The sequence below is a fragment of the Nerophis ophidion genome, linkage group LG08 (genome assembly GCF_033978795.1).
Source record: "Nerophis ophidion isolate RoL-2023_Sa linkage group LG08, RoL_Noph_v1.0, whole genome shotgun sequence".
Lineage (NCBI taxonomy): Eukaryota > Metazoa > Chordata > Actinopteri > Syngnathiformes > Syngnathidae > Nerophis > Nerophis ophidion.
In genome coordinates this window covers 35,554,874-35,578,790 of record NC_084618.1, presented here as the reverse complement: position 1 = coordinate 35,578,790, position 23,917 = coordinate 35,554,874, and the positions used below count along the sequence as shown (strand labels likewise).

The window sequence follows — 23,917 nt, the reverse complement described above, 5'->3', positions numbered from 1 at the left end:
GACATGTTTCAAAAATGTCTGCCAAAAAACAGTACAGTCCACCCCACTTTGTGAAATCGTCAATAAAAAAATGGCAAATACATTCAAAATGATGAAATAAATCACCAGTCTGTGTGACAAGTGACTGCGATGCCACATAAAATTATCTATACCGCTGCGTCACACTATAATGAGCTTCACTGCAATATACGCTACCCTTGTAAACTGTGAACACACAAATACTGTGAACCGATGGCTTCATGGAGCGATGTGGTAGACTGGATGGTCACCGGTTCGATGAACTCGATAGAAGTCTCAGGTCACGGCACCAATGTAACTGCTGTGTACCCGTCCCGTCAAGAATCCACACACAGGATGGTTTGGATGATATGGTTCTTTACTGGTAGCTGCAATGAGTGATCGGAATGCACATACACACAATATGTGGTTAGCACCTCTGCTGATTTCGATGTCTATGGGGGAAAATAATATCGACTTCAGTGCAAAATAGTATTATATCTAACGGGAGCAACAACTAATTCAAAACAAAGATTCCACAACATATCATTTCAACTGCTGTTAAATAACTGTGTATCTTACAATGAACATCACGTTAGCTTTAGTGTAATTTACAATATTTTGCGGAGCAATATCGGATCATGTCTTACCATTAGCAGAGTGCAGGAAGTCTGCTAATAGCTTCCGGTTTCCGGTCATATTTACAGATTTTCCGGTACCAGCAGATGGCGCAATTGGACCTCATTGCATTACAAAACAATATACATATTTTAGCAGGAATTTCACTCAAATAATTAAAGTATGTTTTATACCCGTTACATACATATATATATATATATATATATATATATATATATATATATATATATATATATATATATATATGTTTATACACACATACACACCGGCCCCCAGAGGCATTATTTCTCTCACTGTGGCTCCCAAGTCAAAATAATTTCCCAGGTCTATTGAATAGAATGTAGTACTAAAAATTACAGTAGTTTTACAAAGTAATGTAAAAACATTGTATATCATTACCTTGGAGAGTGGACTTTTGCAGCTGTTTTCCCATCAAACACACCATCACCAGCTTTTCATGTCGTAGTGTCTGATTTTTAATGTTATTTTAACATTCTTGGCTGGAAGTTACACTATTTTTACTTAAGTACTTTAGTATATTACTTACAAATACAAAGTTTCCAAGGCAAAAGTGTGTTTGAAAGAATCCAATAACACACGTGTCTACATCATTCATTCAGTCATGAGCGTGAGTTAATGAATTATTGTGGCCGCAAGGGGTCACCAAAAATGATTACATTTCCATTCCAGATGGTTAATAATAAATTTGTTAGGATGTTTCATACATTTCACTGTTTTCTGAGTAAATAAAAGTATCTATGAATTGGGCTGATCATGTCAGATGAATATCAATATGGGCTTAAACTCGTATTGTAAGTGAAAAAGTTGTATCGTCATACTCCAAGTTTTGACTACAATAACAATATCACGTCCGTACCTGCGTAAATCTTTCCTGCGGTAGAAAACAAAAAAAGGATGCCTTTTCTTAGTTGCCGTCATAGGCCCGAAGTTAATGATGCTAGGCCTTCATTTTTAAAACTTTGCACACAAAAGGAAGTCATTATGTGCATTTTTGTACATGATTATTGATTGATTGATTGAAACTTTTATTAGTAGATTGACCACTAAATGGTAACACCCAAATACGTTTTTCAACCTTAAATCGGGGTCCACGTAAATCAATTCATGGTTAACTCGACTGGAGTTATGTTGCTGTGTAATGAGAAAGTTGGCAATACCACAACAAGTGTCAACATAAGCAGAGCTATTTTTTAGCGACTTAACCTCTTTGGCGTGCACATACAGTAGTTGATGAGTAGTTTACCAAAAAATACTTCTCATTTTCTAAAACAGTGGTTCTTAACCAGGGTTCGATCGAACCCTAGGGTTTCGTTGAGTCGACCTCAGGGGTTCGGCGGGGATCACAACACACCCGACTCTTCGTGTAGATACAAACTTCTCCCTGTTGGCATATTACAGATATGGCAACAGCTGACTGATATGCAGGTGCAGGGGCGCTTCTAAGGGGGGGTAAAGGAGACGGATTCTAGGGGCCCATGATGGAGGGGGGCCCAGAGAGGCCCCTAATGATGATGAAATTATATGAAATTATGTTTTGGGGGCCCTGTAAAGATTCTTTTCATGGGGCCAAAAATGCCTAGCGGCGCCCCTGTGCAGGTGTGTAATTTGTTGTGAGTTCATGCACTGTCTTAGTTTTGTTGTTTGAACAAGGTGATGTTCATGCACGGTTGATTTTGTGCACCAGTAAAAAAAATATGGTAACACTTTAGTATGGGGAACATATTCACCATTAATTAGTTTCTTATTAACATGCAAATAGTAACATATTGGTTCTTAACTAATCATTAAGTACTAATTAATGCCTTATTCGGCATGGCCTTATTATAACCCTAACCCTCTAACCCTGACCCTAACCAAATAACTAACATATTTTATTACTTAGAATGTGTTCCCATAGTTGTGAGGCTTGTGTGACATTGTAATGCCGGATTGGTTCTTCCAGGGATGCGTCGAAGCGATGAACACAAGGTAAGTTATAAATGGATTTATTAAATAATAAAAGGATAGGAACAAAAACACTGGTGTAAAGAGAAAAACAAACAAAAGACGCTAGCGTGAAAGCTAGGATAAGACTAGGAAACTAAAACTTGGCACGAGGGCACAAACGAGAAAACAAATCATCAGTATGAAAACTGGAATAAACAAGTGGCATAGCGTGAGAGCTAGCGAGAAGGATGAGAGTCGTCACGGTTGCACGTAAGCAAATTAGGATCCGAGAATGAATAACGAAAAGGGGCGAGTTTAAATAAGGGAGGTGATTAGAAGAAAACAGGTGTGCGTAGATAACAAGGGGCAGGTGAACCAATGAGCTACCATGGTGACAGACTAAACAGGAAATAAAGACATTAAACAACAGGATGATACAAAAATGGAACAATAAACCAGAATATGTACAGATCCGAGCAGCGGATCGCAAGTATAGTGTCCAAATAACTCTAAATTAAGTCTTTGTTACATAGAATATGTTCCCCTATACTAAAGTGTTACCAAAAAACTACAACTTTGTCTTGAATTTGAAAAAAAAAAACATTTTATTTTTCACTAAAGAAGGGTTAGATGAATGCGCATATGAAACTGGTGGGGATCGGTGCCTCCAACAAGGTTAAGAACCACTGTTCTAAAAATAATACGGTAGTACCGTATCTTGTGAACACCCCAATGCAGCACAATGTGAACATGTAACATGCCTTTTTAAAGGGACTTTTATATAGGAAATATTGTATGAAAACCAATACAATAGAATGCATTACAAACAACTTGAGTAGTTTTATGAAGTATTATAATAATAATGTACACTTACCTTGACTAGTGGACTTCTGTGGTATCTCTTTCGAGCTGATTTTCCATGAAACACAGACCATCAGCAGATTTTCCATATTTTCGTGGATATATGTCAGTTGTTTGGATATTATTATAAGTAATTTTGTTGCGATCCGTGACTCGGATCTTCACATGTTTATTTTTCCATCTTTGTTTCATTCTCTTCTGACCCACTCACTTCCTGTTTAGTCCGTTACCATGGTTACACATTGATTTCACCTGCTCCTCGTTTTCTACACACACCTGGTTCTCCTTGATTACTCCCTATATAAGCCTTCCTCTTTTCTTTGTTGAGTCTGGGTCCATAAATTTGCCTTTGAGCAACAGTATTGACTGACTTCATGTATGTATATTCTCGCTAGCTTTTCACGCTAAGCCTTTGTTTTATTCCAGGTCTCACGCTGATTAATTGTTTTTCCTTTTGTGTGCCTTTGTGCCAGTCTTAGTTTGTCTGTTTTCTATTCCTAGCTTTTATGCTAGCGCCCTTGGTTTATTTTGTATGTTAGCTCTAGTATTTTTGTTCGTAGCCTGCTTTTGTTAAGTTTAATAAATCATTTAAACTTACCATTGCTGTGTTCTTGTCGACGCATCCACGGAGGGACAAACCCAGCATTACTATGCCAATCAGTCTTCACAAATTTGAGTAAAATGGGGCAACTCGTTATATAAAATAGTTGCAAATTAGCTCACACGTAAATTTGAATGGAAACTGTGATTTAGTTTGGATTTTCTGTGTAGTTTTTAACATGCAAATGGTTCCTTCCAATTAAAAGTCAACCAAAAGCAGACAAAATGTGTTGAAGGTGATTCATTTATTGGACGAGCGTGAAACGACATCACAGACTCGCTGCTTTATTAAAATGTGCAGCTTATCTGCTTGCTACATCCCTTAATTAGGACAGCGGCGTCAGATGGGAGACAAATTGCGGTGGGTATTGCTCCACCTTTTGCACTCAATCCTGGGAGGGAGGGGGTGGATGGTTCTTCTTTTTCACATCTCCAACAGTTGCTGCTTGAAATGAGACAACTTTTAATTATTTCATAATTTGATCTGCTTGAGGTTTCCTGATTGGCCTCCAGCATCCCTGCTCATGGTTGTCCATATTCGCAGCACCCGACTCGCAGCAAGACGCAGCCATGTAGTCATGCAAGTGTGAATGAATGTTATTAACGGGAAAAAAAAGGAATTAATGAGCAATACAGCCTATCCACTCTCACCTGTTACATCATCCCGAATTAATATTTATGAACGTAGCCACGCTCTCGACTCGTGCTTTTATTGTGGAGGTGGTGCTCCTGTTTGCTCACATGGAGGAGCTAGCTATTCCCACAACGTACGATGGGAAGTGAAAAATGCTGCTGTCGGGTTCCAGCTGCCTCGATTAAAAAAAAAACACATTTTAAAAACTACACAATAGCCCACAGCTTGTTTATTGGCCTTCAAATACATCTAAACAAAAACAGGAAAAATGGACAAATATAGCTTTTTTTTTAACAAAATTCTAAAAATACAAATAAACAACAAAAAACAAATAAACAAAAAATACATAGCGGTATAGCTCGGTAGGTAAAGCGGCCGTGTCAGCAACTTGAGGGTTCCAGGTTCGATCCCCGCTTTGGGCAAAACACTTTACCCACCTGCTCCCAGTGCCACCCACACTGGTTTAAATGTAACTTACTGTAGATATTGGGTTTCACTATCTAAAGCACTTTGAGTCACTAGAGAAAAGCACTATATAAATATAATTCCCTTTACTTCACTTGAAAAAAAAACTATGAAATGTGTAATTTATATATTTGACTAAATGTGTATTTATTGGTCCATGGATCATTGTAAATAATACAATTTACCAAAAAAACAAAAAAAACATGACTTTTGTATTTTATTTACTTAAGTGTTTTTGTATTTTTTTAAATTGCATTCATGGGCCCTAAAAAAACAGTTGTGAATTTTTCAATTAATTTGCTTTAACAACAAATAATAATACATGGGGAAGTGGAAAAAGGCATAACATAACAAGAAAAATAATCTAAAAGCTAATAATGATACAGTATATATATTTTTTTACACTATTAACAATAACAAAATCCTCCCTGCATCTTTTGAGTTTGCATGTGTTTTCCCTTTGGAAAAAGGTTGGACCCCCCATGCATCGGATTTTGTGTATGTGTCTAACTGACTGTGTGTGTTGACAGCGGGACATGATGCAAATAAGATTTGTTTGTCCTCCAGCCAGGAAGCCTGTCATTCCATGTCACCATGGGGGGTGTGGAGAGGAACATGACGGATGCATGACATAACGCCATTGCTAATAATCTCATTTTAGACCACTTGAATCAGCTTCATGCGTCTCACTCAGTCAGGAATGTCAGAGTTTGTTTGTGACGAACCACAAGATGCAGAGATGGAGGCAGGCATGGAGTGAGAAAACATGATTTAATTTAAATAATAGAACAAGGACAAACAAAAGGGTACTAACACAAAGCGCGCACGAGGCGGATAACAAACTAAGGGAGCTAGCATGGGAGCTAGAAAACAAAAAGGAACTTAGCATGGAAGCTAGCAAGAATCGGGCAGGAACCAGAAGTCGTACATGTAATATAAAAACAAACTTGGAAACAGGGAACAAAAGGCAGTAAGCTAAAAACCGCAATCAAACATAGCTTACCGCAACGCTGCATAGACAAGAAAAGATACGACACGACAGGTAGCAACGACAAGAGCGACATCGACATGACAATAATCCAGCACTGACTGGAAGACAAAACAGGTATGAATAGGAGCGGGCTGATTGACCCCAGGTGTGGCCAGGTACCAATCAGCCGCAGCTAAGGGGAAACAAACTGCAAAGTGCTGACAGGAACTAAGAACAGGAAATACTAAACACAAAGAGGAAAACTAAAACACAAACACTGTCAGTGGCAAGCCTGACAAGGAAACAACAAACCAGTTAATGGGAGGGAAGGTTAATGCTAAGGCGACTGCAGTTAATGCTGGAATATTTGTATTTGTATATGTTTTAGCAACAAATGACACAAACATGTGTGTATGTGTGTGTGTGTGTGCGCGCGCTTGCAGGTTGGCTCATGGGAGAACGGCCACCTGCGGCTTCGATACCACCCTTGGTCACGTTACGGCTCCTTCCTGAAGCCGCTTGACGACGCCCAGCACCTGCGCGTGGTCACACTGGAGGAGAGGCCCTTTGTCATCGTGGAGCCGGCCGACCCGGGTACAAGTTCTTGCATTCGGGACTCGGTGCCCTGCCGCATGCCTCTCAACTCCAGGTACCACTCGCTGTGACGTGAATGTGATGAATGAGGAACCATGTTGTCATCTTTACCACACTCTCATTTCAACTGACGCTAACATTGCAGCGGCTGCCAGTAAATGTAAACAGCTTCAGCTGGGGGGCGTGGTCAAACTGTGGCATGAAGAGAGGAGCTTGTAAGCTTAGCAACATTTTGATAACAACGTGAACACTGTTTTCCACTTCTTCTTCATGTGATTTTTCCTCTTCATCTTCTTTATTCTTCTCTTCAACCTTATCCTCCTTGCTTGCTGAAGAGGAAGTTAACTCGATGTCATAGGTCAAGCAGACACAGCAATCAATAATCATCTTCAACCTTCTGGGGACAAAAGCTGGCTTTTTTTGTCCTTTCAGTAAATTATTGTGCTACTCCAATTAGGGCTGCGCGATATATCAATATACTCGATAAATCGCGGGTTTGTCTTTGCGCGATATAGAAAATGACTATATCGTGATATTCGAGTATACGTTCTCACGCAGTTGCTTTTAGCTGTGGGCATTACACTGTAGGCGTTTCTCACTCTTTCTTGTCTCTCCCTCTCACAGAGACGTAAAAACACGCGCACCTTTTTTCATACGTCACGTGTGCAACGTCACGCTCTCGCCCAGCAGAGAGGTAGCGACATGGTAACGTTAGCTGTGATGCTAACGGTGCTGTGCGGGTGGTAATGCGAGAGAGAGAAGGTGCGAATAATGGAGTAATAATAACAAAAGGAGGAAGAATAATTCCCAAGAAAAACACCGGGGGGTCCATCGTCTGGCGGTGGTTTGGCTTCAAGCGGGAATATGTTGAAAATTTGTGCGGCAAAAGCGTTGCTACAAAAAGTAACAGCACTGTTAATGTAGCATCATTTGAAAACTCACCCGCTAGAGAATAAGGAGTGCTAGAAACTCTGCATGTCAACATCTACTTTTGGTGCCACACCAACAAAATGCCGAAGCAACTATTTACAGATCAACACGGTATGAAAAAAAAAATCAACAAAAGAAGGACATAAGCATGAATTGATTAACGTGGACCCCGACTTAAACAAGTTGAAAAACTTATTCGGGTGTTACCATTTAGTGGTCAAATGTATGGAATATGTAGTGTACTGTTCAATCTACTAATACAAGTTTCAATCAATCAATCAAAACACCCGCAGGAACCTACCACATAGCGAAGGACATACACTATTTGATTTCCTATTATGCAGCTCATTTTTATTTGACAGTTATCAAAATATCTTGTGTGACATCATGCACAAAAGTGCACTTTATTTGTTTTTAACTAATGTAGTGGCGTTCTGTACAAAAAGTACACATTAATTTAGTGTTGTTTTGATATGTCATCTTAGTGACATCATGCACAAAACTGCATTCATAGCTTGTTTTAAATAGTCTCTGACAATCTTGCACTTTCTGTTTTGGAAATGGCATGAATGTTTGTGACACTGCTTAATAACTGTTTAATAAATACAATTTTGGTTAACTGTCTTAGTTGTGATTTCCCTCTCTGAATGGAAGTCTATAATGAGCATATATTAATGCAGTATGAACAAGAATGTTTTAATGTAGACACATAGAATCATCATACTGAGGTGATTAAATGCATTAAGTGTTAATTCAAGGCTAAGGCAAAAATATCAAGATATATATCATGTATCGCAACATGGCCTTAAAATATCAAGATATTAATAAAAGACCGTATCGCCCAGCCCTAACTCCAATATACATCTTTTTCCTAAGAGGTTTTTATCCTAATTAAATTTTACAATGTCAATGTCCAAAAAACATTCAGATTCATATTTCATATTTGTTTTTTGTCAAGTCTCTCAAAAAACTTCAGCTATGAACAAAAATACAAATCTTTTTTTTTTTTTAATGTTAACCCCTTAGAGGCCTTTCGATCAAACCATGTCACATAACACAAACATAACATTGCACAAATGTTTAGTGCAGGGTTCTCCAATTTCTGAAGGCAGAAATTGGGTGAGGCTGGGCCGCATCAGCTATTCCACAAGGAAATCTTTGTGAAAAAAATCCCAATCTGCTCAAATGTCTTTATTTCTATGTTTTAACACAAAATAAGATGAAAACAAACTAATATAATATTATTGTCAGGTTCAAACACTGATGACATCTATTAAACAAGACAATAAGCAAATAATTAAACAGAGACAGAATTCAATTGGGCTCAATTGAGGAGAGTCACCTGTACACTGTACCCTAGTACAGTATCTCAGCACACTCTGGCGAAAGATTGTATGCCCACATGTCCACAGTTGCTTCCAGGGGGAAGTGGGTCGTAAACAGCATTACCTTTGGTTACAGAACAGTCCAAAAGAAAAGGTCGTAAACACACTACAGTGTATATATATATATATATATATATATATATATATATATATATATATATATATATATATAAAACAACACATGGAAACACAAAAGGACCCATCCGGGAGGGACTCAGAGTAAAGCCGCTGCTCCTTCACATCGAGAGGAGCCAGATGAGGTGGTTCGGGCATCTGGTCAGGATGCCACCCGAACGCCTCCCTAGGGAGGTGTTTAGGGCACGTCCAACCGGTAGAAGGCCACGGGGAAGACCCAGGACACGTTGGGAAGACTATGTCTCCCGGCTGGCCTGGGAACGCCTCGGGATCCCCCGGGAAGAGCTAGACGAAGTGGCTGGGGAGAGGGAAGTCTGGGTTTCCCTGCCTAGACTGTTGCCCCCGCGACCCGACCTCGGATAAGCGGAAGATGATGGATGGATGGATGGATGGAAACACAAAAGGATGACACAAGAGTACAGAGCTCCTGCCAACAGCAGCCACTACAGCGGCGCCATCTTGGAAAAAAAAAATGCCGTTTAATGCTGTTTGCTGCTTTGAATTAGTTAGTTGCTGTGTAAATGCACACAGCGTGACATTTGCCATGTGACTGCAGACTACTTTGGGCTATACTCAGTTACTTTTCTTTTATCCCGGCGCATACGCGTCACTTTGATTTATTTTGTCAAAGAGAGACATACTGTGTGTGTATACATATGATGTCCCGCTGGGCAGCAACTTAAAGACGTTTTGGTAAGTGTTTTGAACGCACCACGTTGGGACGAATGAGCGCTTGTGCCCAGTAGCAGCGAAGCACTGCCAGCCAGCCTGGCATGGAAGAAACGTCTCCATGGCAACGCTGTTTTACCTTTCACTCATTTGCTATGTTCACATGGACACATTTAATCGCATTAAAAGCCAAAATGGAATAAAAATGCTTCATGTAAATATTCTGACCAAATCAATATTTTAATTCCGATCGAGATGGCCGGTTTATTCGAAAGTCATTTGGATTGTAGCACATGAAAACACATCTTCCAAAATTTGGGTTGGAATTATCCTTACTGCGCATGTCTTTGATGTCAGCTATACTTTGGTGGAGGAAGGAGACTAAATTTAAAGATGCCATATGTAATAATTTAATTTCAAGTCGTCATTAAATGGCATTAATAAATTATGTTCTTTTCTAATACCTCTGTAACTGATAACAGTAGTTCAGCCGGGATATGCTCATTTCAAAATTATACAGTATTTACAGCCCCAAAATGTTGTTATTGTTTTCATTTCGATATCCCGCCGTTCACCGATTGACCAATTAGAAAGTCGGTGAGTGTATTACATCCAGGTTGCCTAAAAGGCCTGGTTATGACAAAGCCAGGAACAAAATGAGAATTTGTATTGGAGATGCCATTGAAAGATGGACACAATTGAAGGCAGAGAAGATTTTTTTCGATCATTGATTGATACTTTTATTAGTGGATTGCACAGTTCAGTACATATTCTGTACAATTGACAACTAAATGGTAACACCCGAATAAGTTTTTCAACTTGTTTAAGTCGGGGTCCACGTTAATCAATTCATGGTAAAATCTATTCATCTGACGCTAAACTTTCTAAGTTCCTGTTTGATAGGTAAGTCAGGCGTTTACATTTTCATATTACTTGAAATACATGGAAATGGACATTTCGTATGTAAACAATATTGTCCTATACAGTCTATGACCTTGTCTAACAAAGCTAGTATGTTCGTGTAATGAATGCTTACTGTGGAGGTGCTTAGCTCCCAGTGTAATGCTTAGTATTCTAGCCCAGTCAATGACACATCGACATATAGGCTAAGGGGGGAAATATATGCCCGTTAGACCACATCTCGATTTGTATTCAAACCTTGCGGCAAAATATATTTTCGATCTTTTCGGATGTGGATATGGGTAACGTCAGTACCTGTTTCGTTCTCAGTATGCTGATACACTGAGGAAATGGGTTCCAACATTAGCACGGCTGTCATCATGGCAATGTGAAACGTATGGAGGCCGCCGAATCACATGATAAAATAATTCCTCATTCATATTGCCTAAAGGCATACCTTGGTAAAATGTCTTCTCTTTAGTTAGGGCATACAATAGGCTGTTAAGCATGCTCTACTTATTTTCACCAGTATAACCATTGCTAGTGTTTGTTGTAGTTTGTTTTAGTCTTTGTTTTCTGATATTACAGACAATAACCATTTGATTGTCATGTGTTGTGACTCAGGCATGACGTACTTCTTCCTGAAAATAGCCTAATTTCTGTGTAAAACGTGTTGGTTAGACATTTGTTATTGACAAAACGCTTGTCTATTCAGCTATTATGGTCCCAACACCTCAACCCCTAGTAAGAGGCAGTGGAAGTTTGAAGTGCCTTGGAGTGGCCCAGTCGATCGAGCTGGATTGGGCTGTGTATCTGGCAACCTCAGTCAGGGAGAGGGAGAAAGGACTTTAGAATTTTGACCGTGATTGCAGTACCATTTCTGACCACATTATTGCATATGGCTCCTTTAATAATCTCGGGATTAAGCGATTGTCTTGCCGCTGTCTCCACCCATTAAACATGTACAGACGTAAAGTTGTATACTGTTGAGTTTGTTGCTTTAAAACGAGACTAGCAAAAACAAATGTGTGGTCTGGAGTTTCACGTGTCGATGTAAAAGAAGGGATCCAGTTGTTTTAACGAGCTGTTTTATTCACGACATTACAGCTACTCCAAGTGCTAACTTTTCGCCTTAGTCACATACACAGAATGTCGTAACATGAAAATGCGCCGCAACCCGTAAATAATCAAAATATTAAAATCACAGAACAGCTCCAATTCAAAAAGAGAGATAAAACAAAAGTCATGAACAGGAGGAAAACAATGGACAAGCAGAAATTTACACATCCATGTTTGTTTACAGTTAAAGCTAACTTGTCCAAAAGATGTCGCCGCAGCAAAAATAATAACACAACGTTCTTTTTCTTAGGTTCTCCGCACGTCAAAGTAAAGTATTCTGAATTAAGGTGTGAGCATGAAAATGCACATCATAATCATCCACCCATCCATTCATATTCTATCGCTTGTCCTTTTTGGGGTCGCGGGGGCGGGGGGGTGGGTGGGTGGGGGGGGTCACTGGAGCCTATCCCAGCTGCATTTGGGCGGAAGGCAGTGTACACCCTGGACAAGTCGCTGTCCATGTACACTGTAACACTGTAATCAGGATGATAATCACATTAAATAAATGTTGTCCGCGTATGAATAGCTACTGAAAAATGTTTCTCTGCTTGTATCAAGGCCAGTCGATGTCCTGAGAGAGCCATATAGCCCACCGTGATTGGTAGGTTCTTTCAGCGCCATTCATATAAAACTTGCGAGCCGCATTAACATTAAAGGCCTACTGAAATGAGATTTTCTTATTTAAACGGGGATAGCAGGTCCATTCTATGTGTCATACTTGATCATTTCGCGATATTGCCATATTTTTTCTGAAAGGATTTAGTAGAAAACATCGACGATAAAGGTTCGCAACTTTTGGTCGCTAATAAAAAAGCCTCGCCTGTACCGGAAGTAACAGACGATGTGCGCGTGACGTCACTGGTTGTAGCGCTCCTCACATCCTCACATTGATTTCAATCATAGCCACCAGCAGCAAGAGCGATTCAGACCAAGAAAGCGACGATTTCCCCATTAATTTGAGCGAAGACGAAAGAATTGTGAATGAAGCAATAGAAAAAAAAAAAAAAGTTGACGGCAGTGGGAGCGATTCAGATATTATTAGACACATTTACTAGGATAATTCTAGAAAATCCCTTTTCTGCTTATTGTATTAATAGTGTTTTAGTGAGATTATAAAGCCATACCTGAAAGTCGGAGGGCTGCGGTGACACCCAGTGTCTCTGAGAGAAGCCAATGGAGGAGCCAAGATCACAACTGCCTTTTTGAAAGCTGCTGCAGGAGAATGCTAACTCCGCACAACTCTCTGGTAAGAGCCGACTTAATATCACAATTTTCTCATCCAAAAACTTGCTGGTTGACATGTGGTAGAGAAACATGTTCGCTAAAGCTTCACAACAAACAAAGAAACACTGGCTGTGTTTCGGATGCTAAGGGCAGCTGCAATCCACCGCTTTCCACCAACAGCATTCTTCTTTATAGTCTCCATTATTAAATGAACAAATTGCAAAAGATTCAGCAACACAGATGTCCAAAATACTGTGTAATTATGCGATGAAAAGCGACGGCTTTTAGCCGTAAGTGGTGCTGGGCTAAAAATGTCCGCTCAACCAATAAAGTCACAAACACGCGTCATCATTCCGCGACGTTTTCAACAAGAAACTCCGCAATAAATTTAAAGTTGTAATTTAGTAAAGTAAACCGGCCGAATTGGCATGTGTTGCAATGTTGATATTTCATCATTGATATATAAACTATCAGACTGCTTGGTCAGTAATAGTGGGTTTCAGTGGCCTTTAAACTTTTATATCAAGGTGGGACCACAAAATATCATCTCGTGCACCGCAGTTGGCTCGTTGGCCGCAAGTTTAAGACCCATGGTTTAGTGGCTGAGGAATTGTGGTAAAGATCAGACCTAACTAAAGAAAAGATTAGAAATAAAATAGATTTGTATGCATTGTTATGTTTTTGCAGTGTCAGATATGCAAATGTAATAACAAGACGAGCCGATGAAGGCCAGTAAAGTGTAATTGACTCCCATAATAACCAATAATTTTAAACTGTACAGTCGTTACACAAAATAATCATTATTTTTCTAATTTCAGGGTTTCATTCAGGAGAAAAATATCACAAATGCTCATATCTCCTGTTTGGAATGAGCCCTGGCAATTTTCTCAGAATAGACAATTAAAAAAAAGAAACTTATTTTGTCTCGTTGTCATTACATACCAACTCATCCTACCACAACACAATTGCTTCAAAACTCTGTGAAAAACATTCACTTATAATGGAAAAATGCTTCCATCTTATTTTATATAGTAAATATGACCAATTGTACCATTTTTCTCCAAAATGAAACCCTGATATTAAAAAATGCATGAGTATTTGGTTTAATGACTGTTAAGTTAAATGTTGTAGTTATAATGAGATTCATTCTGACTTTATTGGCCGTCATTGTCTCGTCATATTGTTTAGTCGAAAATATGACACAGCAGAAAACAAAGCAATGCATCAAAATAAATATTATGCTTGCAGGCCATCAAAGGGTTGAAATTAGAAAAAATGTTTTACATCTTCAGTATTTTTGTTTAGGGTAGAAGTTGATTAAGCGATTTAAGCGAAAAATGTGGAAAAATTCTGAATCCAAAATGTTTTAAGCGAGATGTCTTTTTTTTTTCTTCATTGGCTACTTTTTACACATTTTATTAGGTGGAATAAAGTCATTATTGTCCTCAAATAGATATATATATATATATATATATATATATGTATATATAAAAAGGGCTGTCAATGTTAACTATGATTTATTTTAACAGCACAATTAGTTTTTATCATGCGAGTAATGTCCATGCCTTGTTTTTGACCCTGGGGCGATTCCGTAGTGTGAAGAAGTGTATTGGAATCTACTGTATCCAGTTACTACAATCGGGAAAATAGCGAGCAGAAATGCACAAAGAAGAGGTACAATTATTAAAATCTGATATCCAAAGTCTGCCAATATAAAATACATTTTATCTTTAATCGCCGTTAGAGGACGTCATTGGAGCAAATGCAGGCTCGCTTGTTTTGCGCTTCATGTTGGTATCTGCATTAGAGTGAAGTGCGTTAATAACATAACATGAAGATTGTTATTGAAGGTGGGGGTGATAATCTCTCCCGTCCAAAGGCAAAACCCAGTAACTCAATTTTGGTCAAAACTGAGCTGATAATAATTTTGGAGTTCCTAGGTGATATGCTTTACATTAGTGTGCGATATTGTAATTTGTTCTGTAAGTAAGCTGTTACGCGCATGGCAGGACCTAGCAACTACCACATAACCGCATAGATACAACAGAAAAACCTAGTATCTCAAGGGACCAATCGGAGCTTCTTTGTCAGTCGCCTTATTGTCTTTAATGAGACATTTGCACGAATGGGGGTCGACGGTCAACCTGATTATGTGATATTATGGCACGAGGGGATATTTGGAAGATTGGCCCAGGACGTTGCAAGCACCTTCATTAAATGTATTGTTCTTGATTCTTCCCCTTGCATACTCTTTTGGGCAGATAACTGTGTAGGTCAAAATAAAAACTGGACGCTGTACACGGCTCTTGCCCAATGTGCAAACGCAGAATGGGGCCCACCCGAGATTGTGATAAAATATCTGGAGAAAGGGCACACGTTCATGAGAGCAGATTCAATCCATGGCTCAATCGGCAAGAAAATGAAAGCTCAAGAAAACATCTATACGTTTGATGACTTTGTAAATATTTGTAAGACAGCATCAAGATAGATTGGTTTTCCTTTGTTTTCTCAAAATCAGCTAGAAGTGAGTTACTAGGTTTTGCCTTTGGACGGGAGATCTGGGGTGGGGGTAAAAATCAATTTTTAGATGCATCTCAATTCGAACATGGGCGATAATGGAATTGATTAGCAAACGGCAATCATCGAAAATCAATTTATTTATTGTCAATAAAGTAATGTAGAAAGTTTACAAAATTGGCTGACTGTCGTGAGCCATCTTACCGAGAGATCTGACCGGTATTTTCACTATTCGGTACTTACAGTCCAGTTTTGCAACCCTTTTCATTAATTTAGTAAATATGGGAATTATTGTTACCGTTTCTTATTCCAAATAAAATGTTTTTTTAAGTTGCAAGTTATAAACGCTTATTTTGTGAAATGAAAAACAAAAGAAAAACTGCATCAATATACATGAATTAAAGATGCATCAATAATCGATTTTTAATCGAATCATTCCTCCTGAATCTCACCTGTAATTGTTATCGTAATTGCTTTAGTAGGACAGGGGAAAAGCTCAACATAAAGGAAAGACTACAGCCTCCGCGTCACATCCGCTACAGTAACACAATGTAAAATGTATTCCATTAAGATCATGCTTTGATTGTCATAGATGTTTCGATGCAATCTGTGAAACTTTTACCAACATTAATGTTAGTTTATCAGTTGAGGAATATGCTGTAGAGGAAGTGAAGTGAATTATATTTATATAGCGCTTTTCTCAAAGTGAGTCAAAGCGCTTTACATAGTGAAACCCAATATCTAACCAGTGTGGGTGCCACTGGGAGCAGGTGGGTAAAGTGTCTTGCCCAAGGACACAATGGCAGTGACTAGGATGGCAGAAGCGGGGATCGAACCTGCAACCCTCAAGTTGCTGGCGCGGCCGCTCTACCAACCGAGCTATACCGATCAAGACATTTTGTGGCAGATTTGTTTTTTTTTAACATGCTCTGATTGATGAAATTGTTATCTTAACATGGAAGAGTAACTCTTCCCCTGAATGCATGGGCTTCTACGGTATTACAAATTATGTATTCCTAGAAAACACAAAATCTGGCAAAATACCAACGCACTGCAGGTTTTTTTTTAATTCTCATTAAAAATGTGTTAATGTCTTTTTGTGCTGAGCTGTTTAAAAAAGCATAGTGTTTGAAAAACATTTATTTAAAGCAAATTGAATGAAATGTTATATAGTAATAAAAACTTCAAAAATATCTGTCTAGGGAACACTTATGAATGACGAAAAAATGTATCTATCTGTGTCTATTGCAAATAATTTTGAGTTTACTATAAACAAACTCAGATTAATCACGATTAAATTATTTAAATTAGCCATTATATGTATATTGTTTATATACATATGTATATATAGTGTCAGGCTTTCCCCTGACAGTTTGTCTGTTTTAGTTTTTTCCTCTGCATTTGTCTGTTTCCTCTGTGTTTAGTATTTTCTGTTCTTAGTTCCTGTCTAGTGCTCTTATTTTGGTTAAGCTTCCTTTTTGTCTCCCTGTGTCCTGTTTTCACTCAGCTGCGGCTGATTGGCATCTGGTCACACCTGATGTCAATCGGCCAGCTCCTATTTTACCTGCTTTGTTCCTCCAGTCAGTGCTGGATCATTGTATTGTCATTTGTATTGTCGTTGCCACATATCACTCTTGTCGTGCTACCTGTCGTGTCGTTTTGTTACAGCTACTATCTGTCATGCTACATTTTTTCCTGGTCGTCGTAGGGGTAAGCTGTTTCTGTTATTATTAGTAATTTCCAGTTTTTTCTGTTTGCTATCCACTAGCTTCCATCCTAAAGTTCCTTTTGGTTTTCTAGCTTCCAGTGCTAGCTCCCTTGGTTTGTTATTCCGCCCACGTGCGTGCTTTTTGTTTGTTCTTGTTTAGTTTTAATTAAATTATGTTTTCGTATTCTATACCTGCCTCCGTCTCTGCATCTTGGGGTTCAACAACAAATACCCCTGACATATAGGGTACATCCTGGACAAGACGCCATCTCATCACAGGGCCAACACTGATACAGTAGGCAGACAACTATTCACTTTCCAGCTAATTTAGTGCTTCTTAATCATCTTATCCCCTGGGGCATGTCTGGGAGAACATCCACACAGAAAGACCCATAGCCGGGGTATCGAACCCAGGACCTTCTCGCTGTGGGGCATGCGGCAATCCACTGTGACACCGTGTTGTCCCTATGGATGGAAACATATAAGGTTTTTTCACTGACATCACAACTCGAATCAGGACAAATCATGGGGGGCAGTGTCGAAAATCCAGGATAAATCTGTGTCAATTGATGCTAACACATCATAAACACTTGCGGAGCTGTACAGGGATCGACTTAAGCCAAAACCCCCACAAAGGAGTCTTATTTGGAAAAATTGGTGCCACTATCCAAAGAAGATCCATATGAGATAGTTACTGGTAAAATCATATTTGTAAGCAAGTTATCTGTGGTGTAATAACTAATAGTACTAATGCATTCACAGCAATATAACTATACAGTAATAAAATGCCGTCATTCTCTTGTATTGTTTTATAGCCATTTGTTTATATTTATTATTTCAGGTCAGCTACACAGACATTATAAACTACCTTGTCTTTTGTCCAAGCTATTATACAGCAATTGACATCAAAAGCTATAAAGGGTTGTTTATAATCAGTTTGTGACTCTGCGAGGACCCGTAAAGCAAGGATGATATCATCTTGTCATTTGAGATTAATGACTAGTCATTGTTTATCAGCCATGTTTTCAATTCACTAAAAGCAGGTGAAAAAGTAGTCAGCGAGAATACATAACGAGCAGTGGCGCAAAACGTGGTTATACACTTTGGGCCCGATTCTCCCATTTGTGCTTTAGTGCTTTTTACACGCTTGAAGGTCCACATGTTTCTCTTATTGACACATGTTTTACTTTGTTGTGTGAAAATTGTGGATCATGGAGTTTTACTATAGTTTTACTAACACTTGTAGTTTTCATTGAAATACAGGAAAAAGATAACTGTTATGATCCGTGATCATGTTTTGTTATTTTCCGTTAGCTTTGGACTCCCTCAGTTCCTGTTTTTGTGCACCCTTGAGTTTGTTTTTAGTTACCATAGTTACTTATTATTTCCACCTGTCTCTGATTGGTGTTGGGACACTCACCTGTTTCCCAAGCACTAACCGGAGGCATTTTTAAGCCTTCCTTTGCCAGTCAGTCGACCTGGCTTCTTTGTTTTCTCAATGGACCAATTACGTGAGTAGTGCTTGTCTCTAGTCTATGCTAAGTGGTAGCCTTAGCTTCGACTATGTTCGGCACATTATTCATTCGGCTTGTTGTCTGTTTTTTGTACTTGTTTGATTTTCGAGAATAAATCATGCTCCTACCTGCACGTCCTGTCCTAAGTGGTCCGTCTTCATCCCGGGGGAACGAACCCTGCAGTAAGCTGCTACCCCCCACACGTAACAATAACACTTTAAATATGAAAAGGCCGTGTCAATACAGGCAATGAGCGTGTGTCTCCAAGGTGTGTATGCACGCTACAACAGCTTCTTCTTCCTGGCTGAATGTGAACTATAATCCGTAGATGAAACTTCATTTAGTTGCTATTATTACCACCCTGATGTTATTTGTGATATTAATTTCTTCTTAGTACAAATGTTTGTGAAGCTGCAATGCTTCAGAGGGGCTTAGTAAACCGCAGTTTGTGTGTTCGTGTGTGTGCTTGCGCAGGGGAGCGTGACAGTTGGATATTAACTGTAAAAAATAATAATCAAATCAATTGATAGAAGCTACATTACATATTTTCTATTTAATAGTTATAGTTCAATTATCACTGTTCAGATGCAATAAACATCCATTAGTACCAGTATGTCCAAACCCAGCCGATGGCTAGATCCACTCGGGGGCGGTCCCCACATCTGTGGTGCCCTCCAAGGTTTCTCATTGTTGTCCCATTTGGTTAAGTTTTTTCTTCCCCTAATGTGGGACCTAAGCTGAGGATGTCGTTGTGACTTGTGCAGCCCTTTGAGACACTCGTGATTCAAGGCTATATACAAACTGTATTTGCTTGCTTTTTGTAAGGCTCTTGTACCATTGTGTTATGTTCTCTGCATCCAAACTTTGAGTGCATATAATGTTTCACCTTAGTATTTAAAGTCAAAGTACTTAAGTCGATGGGAGAAATTGTACAAAGGCCATTTGAGAGGGAAGGCCCACATAAAGCTTTTTCAACCCAAAGTGCGGAATTTGGAGGAAGTTGCGCAATGACAGACTTGAAGGGGAACTGTACTTTTTAGCAAATTTGTCAATAACAATCCTTGTGTTTGACAAGCCCACGTACTGTATGTTTTTCGTTTTTTGATGGATTCTAACTTGGAAATAAATGTGATCAAAAGTCCCCCTTTTCTGCCTATAAAGTGCTTAAAAAACATCTGAATCCCCCATTTAGGTGTTATACATATATATATATATATATATATATATATATATATATATATATATATATATATATATATATAGATAGATATAGATAGATATAATATAATAATAATGGGGGACCTTGATATCCATATGAATACCCCATCGGACCCACCGTGCGTAGCGCTCCAGACTATAAATGATAGCTGTGGTCTTACACAAATAATAAATGAACCCACGCATCGCAACGGTAATACGATAGACCTAGTGCTTGTCAAGGGTATCACCGTTTCTAAAGTTACGATACTCCCCTATACTAAAGTATTGTCCGATCATTACCTTATAAAATTCGAAGTTCAGACGCATGTTCGTCAAACTAATAGTAATAATAACTGCTATAGCAGCCGCAACATTAATACGGCCACAACGACAACTCTTGCTGGCCTACTGCCCTCGGTAATGGCACCATTCCCAAAGTATGTGGGCTCTATTGATAACCTCACTAACAACTTTAACGACGCCCTGCGCAAAACCATTGATAACATAGCACCGCTAAAGTTAAAAAAGGTTCCAAAAAAGCGTACTCCGTGGTTTACAGAAGAAACTAGAGCTCAGAAATGATTATGTAGAAAGCAGGAACGCAAATGAAGCACGACTAAACTTGAGGTGCACCATCAAGCATGGAGTGATAGTTTAATAACTTATAAACACATGCTTACCTTAGCTAAAGCTAAATATTACTCAAATCTCATCCACCGTAATAAAAACGATCCCAAATTTTTGTTTAGTACGGTAGCATCGCTAACCCAACAGTAGCTCCACCCACTCAGCTGATGACTTTATGCAATTCTTTAGTAAGAAAATTGAAGTCATTAGAAAGGAGATTAAAGACAATGCGTCCCAGCTACAACTGGGTTCTATTAACACTGATACGATTGTATATACGGCGAATATTGCCCTCCAAAATAGTTCCTCTCGTTTTGAGGAAATAACATTAGAGGAATTGTTACAACGTGTAAATGGAATAAAACAAACAACATGTTTACTTGACCCTCTTCCTGGGAAACTGATCAAGGAGCTCTTTGTATTATTAGGTCCATCAGTGCTAAATATTATAAACTTATCACTTTCCTCGGGCACTGTTCCCCTAGAATTCAAAAAAGCGGTTATTCATCCTCTTCTTAAAAGACCTAACCTCGATCCTGACCTCATGGTAAACTACCGACCGGTGTCTCACCTTCCATTTATTTCAAACATCCTCGAAAAATTGTTGCGGAGCAGTTAAATGAACACTTAGCGTCTAACAATCTATGTGAAACCTTTCAATCCGGTTTCAGGGCAAATCACTCTACGGAGACAGCCCTCGCAAAAATGACTAATGATCTATTGCTAACGATGGATTCTGATGCGTCATCTATGTTGCTGCTCCTCGATCTTAGCGCTGCTTTCGATACCGTCGATCATAATATTTTATTAGAACGTATCAAAACACGAATTGGTATGTCAGACTTAGCCCTGTCTTGGTTTAACTCTTATGTCTCCCATAACAATGTGACCTCGGACTACGTTAAGGTAACGTGTGGAGTTCCCCAGGGTTCGGTCCTTGGCCCTGCACTCTTCAGCATCTACATGCTGCCGCTAGGTGACATCATACGCAAATACGGTGTTAGCTTTCACTGTTATGCCGATGACACCCAACTCTACATGCCCCTAAATCTGACCAACACGCCGGATTGTAGTCAGCTGGAGGCGTGTCTTAATGAAATTAAACAATGGATGTCCGCTAACTTTTTGCAACTCAATGCCAAAAAAACGGAAATGCTGATTATCGGTCCTGCTAGACACCAAACTCTATTTAATAATACAACTCTAACATTTGACAACCAAAAAATTAAACAAGGCGACTCGGTAAAGAATCTGGGTATTATCTTCGACCCAACTCTCTCCTTTGAGTCACACATTAAAAGCGTTACTAAAATGGCCTTCTTTCATCTCCGTAATATCGCTAAAATTCGCTCCATTCTGTCCACTAAAGACGCTGAGATCATTATCCATGCGTTTGTTACGTCTCGCCTCGACTACTGTAACATATTATTTTCGGGTCTCCCCATGTCTAGCATTAAAAGATTACAGTTGGTACAAAATGCGGCTGCTAGACTTTTGACAAGAACAAGAAAGTTTGATCACATTACGCCTGTACTGGCTCACCTGCACTGGCTTCCTGTGCACTTAAGATGTGACTTTAAGGTTTTACTACTTACGTATAAAATACTACACGGTCTAGCTCCATCCTATCTTGCCGATTGTATTGTACCATATGTCCCGGCTTATTAGTGATTCCCAAAGCCCAAAAAAAGTCTGCGGGCTATAGAGCGTTTTCATTTCGGGCTCCAGTACTCTGGAGCACAGGTAACAGTTCGAGATGCCACCTCAGTATAAGCATGTAAGTCTCACCTTAAAACTAATTTGTATACTGTAGCCTTTAAATAGACTCCCTTTTTAGACCAGTTCATCTGCCGTTTCTTTTCTTTTTTCTCCTATGTCCCACTCTCCCTTGTGGAGGGGGTCCGGTCCGATCCGGTGGCCATGTACTGCTTGCCTGTGTATCGGCTGGGGACATCTCTGCGCTGCTGATCCGCCTCCGCTTGGGATGTTTTCCTGCTGGCTCCGCTGTGAACGGGACTCTCGCTGCTGTGTCGGATCCGCTTTGGACTGGACTCTCGCGACTGTGTGGATCCATTATGGATTGAACTTTCACAGTATCATGTTAGACCCGCTCGACATCCATTGCTTTCCTCCTCTCCAAGGTTCTCATAGTCATCATTACCACCGACGTCCCACTGGGTCATTATTGTCACCGACCTCCCACTGGGTGTGAGTTTTCCTTGCCCTTATGTGGGCCTACCGAGGATGTCGTAGTGGTTTGTGTTGTGGTTTGTGCAGCCCTTTGAGACACTAGTGATTTAGGGCTGTATAAGTAAAGATTGATTGACTGATTGATATATATGCTGTAAGTGCACATAAAATGTAGTGACAGGCACATTCATAATAACATTTAATATTTACGTATATTGCTCATTTTTAGCATAAGGCGGCACAATTATTTCACAAACGCATCATTACGTTTGCTTTTTCCCTCGACAACATCACTGATTACTACTCACTGCAGACTTCATGAGAGCCAACATGCCTAAATAAATATCACTTACTGTACATCTGCTGTCACTCGGATGGCAACTGTTAGGACGTTCTTATTGTCCCTTTTAGATGAAGAATGACTCATAATCCTCCTTAAGAAAAAAGGGGGTCGGAAGCAAGCATCTTAATTTCGGGGTAAAATTAGATGCCAAAGTTGACCAACTTGTCGGATTATGTCCTCATCTTTCTACAGTACTTATGATATAAAATAAACTTTCACCGGCCCTGAGGCGAGAAAGCGGTTCACCTGCTGATGACGTCAACGTAGCAGCAACAGGCTAATTAGCTCTCTGTGACAATTCGCTGCTAGAAATAGATTGTCTGAGATAGTGCTTATAATAACAATATCACTAATACTTGGTTAATGTTCAGGTCAAGAAATGTAATTGGAGTATTATTGGTTATTTAGAATCAGAATAAGACTAGTTTTTATTGACATTGTTTGAGAACGGGTTCACAAACTAGGAATTGTTCTTAGTGCAATCGTGCAACATAAAACACATACAACACGGAATAGGGGAAGGCGTGGTGAGGTCCGGAGTGTGGCTGTGCCAGCAACCTGAGGATTCCTGGTTCGATCCCCACCTTCTACCAACCTCGCCACGTCCGTTGTGTCCTTCAACAAGACACTTCACCCTTGCTCCTGATGGGTCGTGGTTAGGGCCTTGCATGGCAGCTCTCGCCATCAGTGTGTGAATTTGTGTGTCTGATGGCCGAGGGGAAAAAACTGTGTGGGTCTGAATGGACCGT

At 39.4% G+C, this 23,917-nt stretch overlaps 1 protein-coding gene across 1 annotated transcript in view; it reads left to right on the top strand.

The window, feature by feature from the left end:
* The window catches only part of grin2da (glutamate receptor, ionotropic, N-methyl D-aspartate 2D, a), a 361,767-nt gene that overhangs the window by 262,312 nt on the left and 75,538 nt on the right, over positions 1–23,917 (top strand). Inside the window, exon 8 of the mRNA XM_061908412.1 lies at positions 6,557–6,762. Within this exon, the coding sequence (XP_061764396.1) occupies positions 6,557–6,762 (206 nt within the window). The remainder of the gene's footprint in view (positions 1–6,556; positions 6,763–23,917) is intronic.